At 37.6% G+C, this 12,308-nt stretch overlaps 2 protein-coding genes across 2 annotated transcripts in view; one reads left to right on the top strand and one right to left on the bottom strand.

The window, feature by feature from the left end:
* Nucleotides 1–12,308, bottom strand: part of LOC139143758 (puromycin-sensitive aminopeptidase-like) — a 539,468-nt gene that overhangs the window by 421,107 nt on the left and 106,053 nt on the right. The window lies entirely within an intron of this gene.
* Nucleotides 1,162–12,294, top strand: LOC139143737 (carboxypeptidase D-like). Its single transcript, XM_070714277.1, has 9 exons — nt 1,162–1,343; nt 3,021–3,211; nt 3,886–3,986; nt 4,187–4,359; nt 5,740–5,924; nt 7,381–7,602; nt 9,018–9,170; nt 9,526–9,668; nt 9,921–12,294. The coding sequence occupies exons 1-9, from the start codon at nt 1,333–1,335 to the stop codon at nt 10,107–10,109; spliced, it is 1,368 nt and encodes a 455-aa protein (XP_070570378.1). The 5' UTR covers nt 1,162–1,332; the 3' UTR covers nt 10,110–12,294.

Here is a 12,308-nt window from a genome sequence, read left to right as displayed (position 1 = left end):
TGTGTAGCGAATTTACACTAGAGACGATTAATTTCGTACGATAAAAGTATATAAGTATCGACTATTCTTTTTAAAAATGACCACGTGATAACCATAGTAATGTAAGTTTACAGACGTATTTAACTGTGTAGCGAATTTACACTAGAGACGATTAATTTCGTACCGATAAAAGTATGTAAGTATCGACTATTCTTTTTTTGAGTTTTGAAAATAGACTTTTAGTGCAAATGTTGTAATTACTTAATTTCAGAACATTCGTTTTTCTTTATGAAATGTATTGTAATAAGGTATTGCAATGGTCACGTGGTTGATTCATTTACGTTTGACACAAATGCGAGTATGAGATGGGGCCCCAGTGTGATTGAGTGTATGCGTGGCGTGACCTTGCTGTCTTGTACGTTAAATCGTCTGGATCTGGTACATTTTTGAGCTTCCTTTAATCCCTTCCTTTTATGACTCTACTACATGTAATGTTTATTATTATTATTTTTTTGATGATACATTTATTGCCCAGCGAGGACGCTGGTTTTGAAAAGTGTGGGAGAGTGTCACAGTCTTAAATTTCTCACATCGAGCGTATACTTTCTACCTAGTACCGAGTGACACAAACAGGGTTTTATGATATTGATTTATGCTGTAATATCTCCCATGTCAGCATTTTACACGTCAGCATCTTTAATTTAAGAAAGTGACGTGATTGTACACATGTACAACGCGTGATGTTTCAAGGTGACAATCCAGGTGGCAATAAAAGTGCCGACAATGACTGTAAGTTTGCAGAGTCAACATATCATGAAGAGTCAGCATTTCGTTGTATCACGAGATGGTGTGTCAATAGAATACAATGTGTATTACCGTTTGAGTAAAGGTAGATTACGTAAGAGAGTAAGCTTAAAATTGTGATAAATGAGAAATGACATTCATTCAGGGAGAGACGATGAGAGACGATGATGAGAGAGTTTAAGTTGTAACTCGGGCTGAGTTCCCGTGCAGTAAATAAAGCCATCAATCTCAATTCTACCAGCGTGTTCGTCTTCAATTACACAAAGTATTACGGTCCCGTGGTACCTCTGATATCTGGTAAGGACTGGACAATATACGAATACTGTTCGCAACAGACAGCTTGAGGCTATTCCCCAGTAAGACACAGAGTGAAGCAGGAATAGAGTTACGTCATACGTCATCATACGTACCCACACTGGTCCTTACTGCAGCTTACACCTGTAGTGAGTAGTGCTGTATCTGACGTATTGCACGATTTTGTGCAAAAACCGACCGAGTAGACTTCAACGCCTTGCTGTAACTTAGTGGCGTGATTGCTGTTCCTGTAATATGGCATCAAGGTAAGCTTCACAGTGACGACGTTTTGTCAGAAATCAGTCAAAATGACACTAAGAAGGTTCCACTTTACTGTCAACCAGGGATACAGCTCAGTGTTCCCGTTTCATTTATTTGTAATTCCCCAAAAGTGCGTCATTCTGACTGATCCTGGACGGTGGATTAAAGCCACTTTTACTTATTCCAAGATGATTTCTATTGGTCGAGCTAAGCGACGACATTTGAATTACTGTGTTTTAATGACCAAAATCTCATCTCGTACAGGAAGCATATACGGCGACTGATATAGTGTAAGCGACACTGACGTCATGTTTATCTTATCTCACAATCATTTTAGCCGTTCAGCCTACAAAGTTCTGTTGAATGCAACTCTTTAGCCTTGGTTCAGGTATGGATGTACAAAAAAGTACATTCATGGTTCAGGTAGGTGAACTTTTGAAAGATGAAATCATTTGCAACAGTTTCTCTTCTACTTCATACAAACCTTGTTGAAATTTGGCAGCCCAGGTCAGGTTTTTCACGGTTACTCTACCAAGGGTCCCTCTATCACGGGACCATGCTGTACCCCAACTCGTATCTAGTTCACCTAATATTCTGTCATTTCTGAGTGCACTCGACATTAGTTTGCATGCCTGCCGCACATTACTTCACATCGACATTACAAGTTTATGCTCTTGTTGTTATCATTGCATTACAGACAACGTGTATATCAACCATTTGCTTTGTGCGGCTCTTCAGAATTTGACTGTTATTACGCAAGACTTAATGCCAGCAATTTTCCACGTAACCCATGATTTGAACTAGTTTTGGATATATGGCTTAATTATATTGTAAGCAGATAATGATAAAAGTGAAAGAGATAGCAAGTAACATTACTTTTCTCACTTACTGCGTCATATCACAATGCAAAATGGGACTTTGGACTTTCTTACTGCCCAAATCAACCTTCACAAAGTCAAATAGTCTTCATGTTTTGCATCTCATAAAATTTCCCAGGTGGTGTTGTGATTATTCGATAGCAAATCTATTGCACTGGTCATTCTTTTATTGGCGCTCTGCAAAAATACTGATTGTACACCAGGAGAAAAATCAGATCAAATCAAAGGTTTAGCAACACAGCAAAAGTGAAAAATCTCCAAGGAGCTCGTTCAACTCTGTTTCAAGTTGAAAGAGGCCGAAGCCAAGGTGGTAGCTTGCAATTTACACTTGAGTGATACATTTACTGCAAATCGAAGCGTCAAAATCAAATAAATTCACACCACAGCATTTATTATTCTTCCTACCTTCACTCTCAATATCGTATGGTTTACATGATCACATAATCGTTGCTTATGTTTTAATTATCAAAGGAATAAATATTGCTGATTTCAAAGAACTAAAGGAGAATTATATCAAAGTCATTTTACCCCATATTGATTTAAAAATGTTCCTTGCATTACCAATCATCGTTTTTTACCTCTTTTGAACTCAGGCAACTTTTCTTTGTATTTGGCTTACTTTAACTTTTATTTTTCTGTCTATGTGACTTATAGTCTTACAAGATTGCAATCCTTTCTGCAGCTGGAATGGAACGTTCCATAGCTATCGAACTGTGAACCAATAGTTCTTGGCTGCACAGACAAGAATCAGCTGCTTTGAATCAGCAAATCAAAGTTATGGATACTGTTCATTTATGATTGCAGTGTTTTTATACGTCATGTATTTTGCTTGTGTGCCCTGTCGGCTTTGGTGACCTTTGACACCGCCGTTCTCGGAGAACCAGACGTTCAGTTCGTTTACCACAATTACGACTCCTTGTCGTCGACGCTGGTGGCGCTCCATGAGAAATACTATGAAATCTCTGACCTGTACAGCATTGGACGAAGTGTGAAAGGTATACAGGAGAGGGCATTTCGTTGGTATCTTAATTTGTCAGATGGAATCAATTTTCATTAAAATTAAGGCTTATGATAATTATTAGATGAAAATTGGCTGAAAATGTTCAATATGTGTTAGAGGGACTGTGAATATGGTAATGTTTCCCGGAAAAAATACTACACATCAAAACTTATTTTATGTGGCCGTCTCAAGAATAACTATTACAACAAAACATATCCTTCAGATACAACAATGGCATTATTTTTCACTATCTTTACCTCTGTGGTCGAAGACGGATTCAACATTGCTTGTCTCTGACAGAATTACTTTTACGCATGAGGGGCGTGTTCGTTCTATAACACAGAATTCAATGAAAAGACTAGAGAATCGATCACTTTTACTGGAAACTATAATAAATGAATCAACAGGTGAAAGAACAAAGTTACGCCGGTAACGTATTCAGTCCTATGCGTAAGCTTTACTGGTCTTTGTTGAAGTTGTGTATGACATGCGTAATTGTATAGCATGTAACCACAGCCAAAACAAGTATTCAGTGAAGTTGTACATATGATAATGAACATGTTGACAAGAATCAGACGCCATTATATGTTGCTAGGTAATAATGAGTAATCATTTTTCCAAAGGCTTTCGAAAGAAGCTGCCACTGTAACCATCGACTTTCATTTGCAGGACGCAAACTTTGGGTTTTGGCTATTTCCGGCAAAGACGCTTGGAAGCATGAAGTGCTACGCCCAGAGGTGAAATATGTTGGTAACATACACGGCAATGAGGTAAGTCGGAGACATTGTTGATATTCCTACAGCCTCTCGCTGGTGATTTTACAGTCAACCCAGTAAAGAAACAAGGGTTTTGTTTGAAGTTCATGAAGTAATATACATTTTTTTTCCAGATTATCGCTTACCAAAGTACGGAACCTTGCCAGATCACGTTCTCGTCCAAAACCGTCATCAAACCTTTTTTGCACCTGCAGGTTGTCGGACGTGAAATCTTGCTCCATTTCGCTGAACATTTGCTTTCTAACTATGGCGTGGATGATGATGTCACTCGTTTCCTTGACAACACCAGGGTTCATCTCCTACCAACAATGAACCCAGATGGTTTTGAAGTGGCGTTTGAGGGCAATTGTACCGGGGTCATCGGAAGGTATTGCATCGTTTGAGAACATTACAAACCAACTGTTAATTGCAAAGATTGCATAATTTGTATACGAGGTCTACAAAATATCGGGTGATATTTAGTGACTCGAAATAATGAATGGCATCTGACCGTTTTCTTGAAGTAAAGAAGCTTATCAAAGAAGTATGGTATCGATAATATATGCATCAACAGTGCTTCAGGAACGACGGGCACTTCTTGTTTCAATGACGCATATTTCCATCGACACGCCGTGTACTGTAGTTGCCCAATTCTCGATATTGCTCAGTATCTGCTTAACTTCTCCGTTCAGCAAGTGTAAGAATGTATTGACATGTTATACAAGAAAATCAAGAGTAAGGGAGCCTTCAGTTATTATGAGGGGGTGGGCGGGAGGAAATTGAGGGTGATCCATCATGTAAAATGTGACTCTCCATCGGATTCCCCTTTCCAAAATATGACCCCCCTGATGCCCCTTTCTAAAATGTGACCTCCAGCTCCCTCCCCTCCAAACTCGAAGTTTGAAATGTGTGTATAACCTTGATAGAACTGTTGATTTTGTTATGTTACAATATTAAAAGGACATTTGTTGTAACTTTCCTTTCCAACTGCCTATAACATGTTGGTATGCCAACATGTTATAGGCAGTTCTGCTTGTCAACAAAGCCCATACACGTGTTATGAGTAGTGTTATTGTTGACAAATTAATTCTTGTCCGAACCTGAATTCAATTTCCAACAATAACAATGCTGACTGAACAAATATAGGATGTGTAATAAGCTAAGGGACTGGACAGAAATTACAAGGGCAGAGGCCAGTACTGATGGGTCGCAATTTTTCGCGCAAGCATTTTTGGGGGAGGGTCACCATTTTTGGGGCAAATTTTAGAAGCCAAGATGTGGCGAGTATAGTGCTTCGTCCATACATGCCATATCATAATATATGGGGGTGTATGAGAAACTATGAACAGTTTGTTTTGCAATATAAAACTAGCATTGTCTGTGCATTTATAGACGTTGGATAATTTGCAAAAATTTACTTGATCAGAATAGGATGGTTACAAGGGCATATGTGTACAAGAAATTTGATTTTGGAATTTTCACCGATGTTGATTCACTATACATGGCAGTAAAGTTGTGAAGTTTCTTTACACAACTCATTCAGACTTTGCATCCATCATAAACTTGGCAATCTGAAATATATCCGCCCTACAGACTACGTTTGTAAAATGTGACCCTCCTTCTAGTGGCAAGTTTGTAAAATGTGACCTTTCCCCATTCCTGCGGCCCACTCCCTCATAATAACTGTAGGCTCTCCTACCATTAGCAGTCATTGATACTGTGTACATGTTATGTGTAGTGACTATGTGAATTTAATTGTATTTTACAGATACAACAACGGGCACTATGACTTGAACCGCAATTTTCCTGACGTGTTCGAAATAAACGATGATCCAATTCAAGTTGAAACGGCTGCCATAATGTCCTGGCTGGAAATTGTACCGTTCGTTCTCTCAGGAAATTTTCATGGCGGCGCCCTAGTTGCCAACTATCCGTATGATAACCTGACTCCAGGTGAGTCCTTTCCCGTTCGTGATCAAGGGTGACTCACTGTTTTGCTACAGTTTGCTTTTATAATATTAATGATGACACCTCCACAGTATGAGCTCTGCAAACGGCAAATTTTTATGAATATATATAGTTGTACCATTCCGTCATGTTGGCAATTATGGCATCGAACCGAAGCTGCCTATGTTCATCATATTGCTGCTGGTCCTCGAACACGGGTCGATTTTAGGCTAAATTTTAGACCGCACTCACATTGGCGTTGCATTCAGCAAAAATCAAACAACGGTATTGAGTGCAAAAATCATTCCCTAAATCAACATCGATGCCCATGATACAAGAATGTTCGGTGCAAGAGCAAAAATAACATCGTAAGACTATCTACAACCTACGATCATAGAGCGAAGTCAGTTCCAAAAGAAACGCTGCCATATTCGCAAAGTCTGTAATTGCAAATATACATATGTTAATTAGATAATTTTTTCATGGCCTGTCCTACTTTCAGACGAAACGCGAACAGCAGTATTCGTGTTATAAAACTAGTCATTGCAAAATACAGAAACGATTGTTAAACGGGGTAAAATAGTTCGTCAGCACATAAACGAGGATCCAATTCAAGTCGAAATAGCTGCAATCATGTCTTGGCTGGAAATTGTATCGTTCGTTCTCTCTGGAAATTTTCATGGCGGCGCCCTATTTGCTAACTATCCGTACGACAACCTGGCACCAGGTGAGCCCTTTCCTCAGGCTGCTCGTCAGCCAGGGTGACTCACTGTTTTGCCACAGTTGGCTTTTATAATATTAATGATCACACCTCCATAGTATGAGATCTTCAAAGAGCAAATCTTGAACATACACTTCCATGGTACAAGAATGTTCGGTAAGAAATCTGGACATTGTCAATGCAAACAAGTTTCAGTATCGACTGATAACAATGTATACATAAAACTCCAAGGTAGGAACTCGGGTGTAACAGAAAAATAGGTCCAAAACAAGAGCAAAAATAACATCATTAGACTATCTACCACCGGCGGTAGATAGTCTAATGACGTCATCTGTAATCTAAGTATGCCCATATATGGTCAAAAGGGGCGTTTTTTGGAATTAAAAATACCCATGTGAGGGCGCTATTTTTAAAAAGCGGCCACCCGCTCAAAATCTGTGATTTGTCATATTTTATCTTTCCACGGTAATTGTGGCAAAATTGAAACAGGTGACAGTACACCTTTAAAGTAGAGTGCGCCTCGGAGATACATGTTCAGACTCTCAAATTTCTCATGGCCCGTTATCGTTTCAACCGAAACACGATCAGTATTGGTGTAATTAAACAAGTTTTTGCAAAATGCGGAAACTATTTTAAGCGGGGTAAATAGATTCTCTACTTTAACTTATATCTTTTTTCTAACAGCTGCAACGTCCCACCTTTGAAATATGTTGCAATGCGATAAAATTATTTGATTTACAGAAGATAAAGCTGAGGACGATGCCCAGTACAGTTTGTCACCCGATGATGACGTGTTTATACATCTCGCTAAGGTGTACTCATTACAGCATGGCAATATGTACAACATTACCGTCAACAAATGCACGGACGTCTATGATTATTATGATTATAGTTATGATTATGATGACTTTGCTGGTTTTGAAGATGGAATTACCAATGGAGCCGATTGGTACAGCCTGACAGGTAGGCTTCTGATGTATCTCGTCGCGTGAGATATAACATTTATTGCATGCTTCGACTTGCTACAGTCAGTTTATAGATTTGGATATGAATAACCTGAAGAAGGCGGCCTTATTTATATCCTATCACGGGCCAATAGTTCATGTACAGCAAACACACACATGGTCGAACAGTCATACTCGTAATGTAACACAGCCTGCAAATACCTTAGTGGTATGTTCACCTCAATAGTTTGGTGAATTAGAAGTGTACTCTTCCTAAAATTCAACATTTCATAGAATGAACACTTTCTCAAGTCCTCAGTACTGATAACATCAAAGGAGATGATATCGGATCAGGAGCTATGGCTACGTACCTTCCATAGAAGGCCATACTCTTCAATAAAGTTATACTGTATCAATAATTTTATGGCAGACCTTTATGGACGTCCGTGCCTCGAAATCGCAAAAAATTAAATTTCTGCTCAACTTAACATAACGGAAACAATAAACCTCTTTCTCTTTCAAAACCAGCAATACAAATCTATGGCCAACGTTGAAGATTTGTCACCGAAATTTTACCGATATTCGAGATTCAATATGGTCACATTTGTTGTATCAAAGCTCCACTAGCTGTAACTCTTAAAATTTGTTGACCTAAAAATATCCTCCTATTCTCTTCTTTTTTCTCTGAATTCTACCCTCTCAAGGGGTCTGGGCTTTAACTGCAGTAGGAAACCAAAATTTCTTTTCTGAAACATTTGACAAGTAAATTCAGATTTTAATGGTCATTTTAATATCCTGCCATTTTTGCAATTTGTAATATTGCAAAGGAAACAGAACACACAATGTCATAGTTGAAAACCCTATGCAGTTTGTGTGAAGATTTCAGTACAGATATGCACGGTATCCACGATTTGCGCATGGGGCTGTGGTTTAAGCATACACAGTCCTAGCGGATCTAAATAAATAATAATAATAAGTGTATAGACACACCTAAATCAGTATATTCTCACAAACTTGTTTTTGCTTGAAGTAAAATAATAAAAATAATGCAAAAGATACAGCTATTTGGGCTTTAACTCTTTGGAGGAAAAATATTTTCAAGTCAATTAGATATCCGATTTCGGACAAAAAGACTGAAAAAACAAGCGTCAAACTGACTCCGCAAAAGAAGATTAGAAAAGCGTTGTAAAAACGGAGAGTCTAAATATCTATTCTAAAAATGTATTAAACTGGACTAGTTTGCTAAAATGGACGGAGCACAACACTGTCGTTGACATTGCGATTTGACACGCCCTGAGTCTCGGAAGTGCAAATTTGGTTGCTTGTTTCTATTCAGATAAACCTCTTATTTGGTATGATATACAAGAAAACATCATCATCACCATCATCATCATCATCATCATAACAAAAATTTATGATTGGCTATACCTACAGGAGGAATGCAGGATTACAATTACGTATATCACGGATGTATGGAGCTTACATTTGAAGTAAGTTGCTGCAAGTACCCTGATGAGTCTCTACTTGAAGATTTTTGGAACAAAAATAAAATTTCCATGATGAAATATCTCGAACAGGTCCACCAGGGTATGTATCAGTCTTACAATATATAGTGGAATATTTTATAATAGTCCACCAATCGCCAATGAATTGATAAACAGTGTTGTGAATTGTCTAGTGAACCCAACTTTGGTATAAGTATTTTCTGTGTGCACCGAATTCTATGCAAAACAGTCCACCCAGCATGATACTGTCGGGAAAAAAGACTCTCGGAGGGTTGTATTAACTTGTCAGTGGCGGTTTGGAATGCTGTAATGGGAAACTGAAAACCTAAATTGCAAAGTGTTGGAAATATGGTTGAATGCAATAACTTACATAGAGAGAGCTACAACCATAAATACAATATATTCCCATTTTATTGCTATATCTCCATATTTCACAGGTGTCAAGGGTCTGGTAGTTGACGAAAACGGCAATCCACTTCCAAGGGCAAGAGTTTCTGTCATCGGTCGCAGTAACTATTTTAACACGACTTTAGATGGAGAATACTTCAGGATATTGCTTCCTGGCCAATATGAAATAGAGGTGAGTCTAACTGAATTGTGTCAGACGAAAACTGGCGAACTTCTGATTTTTAATAACATATGAAGGTGGACAAAAACTTCATCACAAGGCCAATGAGTAATTGACGGACTTTGCAAACCGAACTGTGATAAAACCTGGCAAGCGATATTCATTACGAATTTCCATTTGAAATCTTGTTGAAAATTGAAATAATACCTGTACAAGGATTAATGGCTGTTACTTTTGATAATGTTTGATAATGTATCTTCACAGGCCTCGGCAAATGGTTATACGTCCCAAAGAAAAGCATTAACGGTACCAGGTGGATTATACAGCACTGTGGAGCTGAACTTCAGCTTTGGAATAGAAATTTCATCAGGCTTCCATATCCTTCCGAGCATATATTTAACGCTTATCTCAGCAGTCTGTATTTTTATTCAACAGTTTCACGTCGAAGATTAGAGCCAACGAGCTCTACACTCCTTAGGTTTAAATAGTATTAGAGCAAAAGAGTTGATGCTTTATTGTAGTTATGTATATTATGTTCTTATTTAGTTACGTATTATGTTATTTTAGTTATTATTATGTATTTTACTTTGTATTATGCTGTCAAGTATTGACCAGAACTTTTATAATATGTTGACGGGATAGTAAACTTGCAAAAGATGGACCTTCAGCCACGCCAATACGCAGTTGTATGCAAATGAAACATTTGCGTACAATGTCTGATATCATCCCTTTTTTAAGACAAAAGACCCAGCGGCCGATAGAGCTCCTGTTGTGTTATGTAGTAAATAACTATTTTTGACATATTTGTTGATGAAGAAGGTGGAAATCTTTGATAGATCATTTCAGTGGTCAGACAAAAAATGGCAAAAGTAGCTGTAAAAATACATAATTGAAGATTTCATCATAATTTGAACATATCACATTAACATCATTCCTAAGAATATATCAACCAAAGCTATCAGACAAGTAGTTTTTTGAGAATCAAAATTTTTGATAAAAAATGCCAAAAATTGCCCCCGAAAAACAAAATTGTAGATTTCATCATAATTTGAACATATCACATTAACATCATCCCTAGAACATATCAACTAAAACTATCAGACAAGTAGTTTTTTGAGAAACAAATTATTTGACCAAAAATGGCAAGAATTGCTCCAAAATAACAAAACTGTAGATTCCATGATAATTTGAATATATCACATTTTGCTCATTCCAATGAACCTATATACCAGCGGTTTAAGTGAAAAAAATTTTTGACCAAAAATGACAAAAATTGCCTTAAAATACAAATTTGCATATTTTTGCACAATTTGAGCAAAACTGAAAAAGATCATCCTTAGGGACCTATGTACCAAATATTAAAGCTATCTGACCTGTAGTTTTGAAGAAGAAGGTTTTTAAAATTTTTTGACCAAAAAATAACAGATATTGGCTTTAAGGCACATGAGCTGCAACTTTTGGCATTATTTTCATGATTTTATATTTAGATTAATATTAGTTCATAGAAATGTTCTTTCTCAGAGATGTTTACTCAAGTATAATTATTCACTGAGTAGGACTGCATGGGGAGGTTTCAGTAAGACAAATAATAAACGGGTGCCGCACCCAGATATGGCCGCTTCCATACAACTACATGATAAACAGCGTAAATGTTGCATGTACTCATTTGAATCTTAAGAAATACAACATGGTGCAACGAACTGAAAGGACGGGAAAGGGACTCACTCGTCTTTGTCAAAAAATTCTCTGTTTTTCACATAACATGGCAAGATTTCGAAAATGGCGGGAAATTTAAAATAAACAAAAATCTGTACAATTTCTTGCCTATTCTGCCACAAGCAAACGTTGTTCAAGCAAAGTCAATGGTTATATCGTTCAATTCGCAGATTGCAATGGATATCTAAGGAAATTGGAGGTACCTTGAGGTTTGACAGATTTTGCAGAGTTGCAGCTCATTGGCAATACAAATATGCAAGTTTCATCACGATTTGAACAACCCTGACTGAAGTCACCCTAAGTAAACTGCATATCAAATTTCAAAGCAATCGGACATGCGCTTCCAGAGAAGAAGATTTTTTTACCAAACATCGCAAAAATACCCCAAAAATACAATTTGCAAATTTCACCACGATTTGAACAGACTAAAGTGGTCACCCCAGGTGAACTGCATATCAAATTTCAAAGACTTGCGGTTTGAGAGGAAAAGCAAATGTTGACGAACGACGGATGGACGGACGGACGACGACGACAACGACGACAGATGGCGACGGAAAACCAGCCCATTTGATTAGCTCCGCGTCACTGACAGCAGCTCTGAGCTAAAAAAAATCGGAATTTTCATATTTTAATTCGATGTTGATATGATTTTAATATGAATAGTCAAATTTTCTCTAATTTTGATTCCATACTTTCTGGGATTTCTTGGACTTAAGCTGATGATTTGAATTCAATACATTAATTTATTGATTGTATTTTATCTAATCATCATTATAACCATATTAAAGCGTAATAAATGCTTTTTACAAAACATTTCCGTCTCTTTAACACTTGTCGAGAGCATCGCGCACACAAATTGTTATGCTACCATATACAGTTCCTTCAGCACATGCTCTGTAGTACTACTGAAGGAGTGTTCAGTCCGACTGAAGTTTT

Source organism: Ptychodera flava, chromosome 11 (genome assembly GCF_041260155.1).
Source record: "Ptychodera flava strain L36383 chromosome 11, AS_Pfla_20210202, whole genome shotgun sequence".
In the NCBI taxonomy this organism is placed as follows: domain Eukaryota; kingdom Metazoa; phylum Hemichordata; class Enteropneusta; family Ptychoderidae; genus Ptychodera; species Ptychodera flava.
This window is presented reverse-complemented; position numbering and strand designations above follow the sequence as displayed.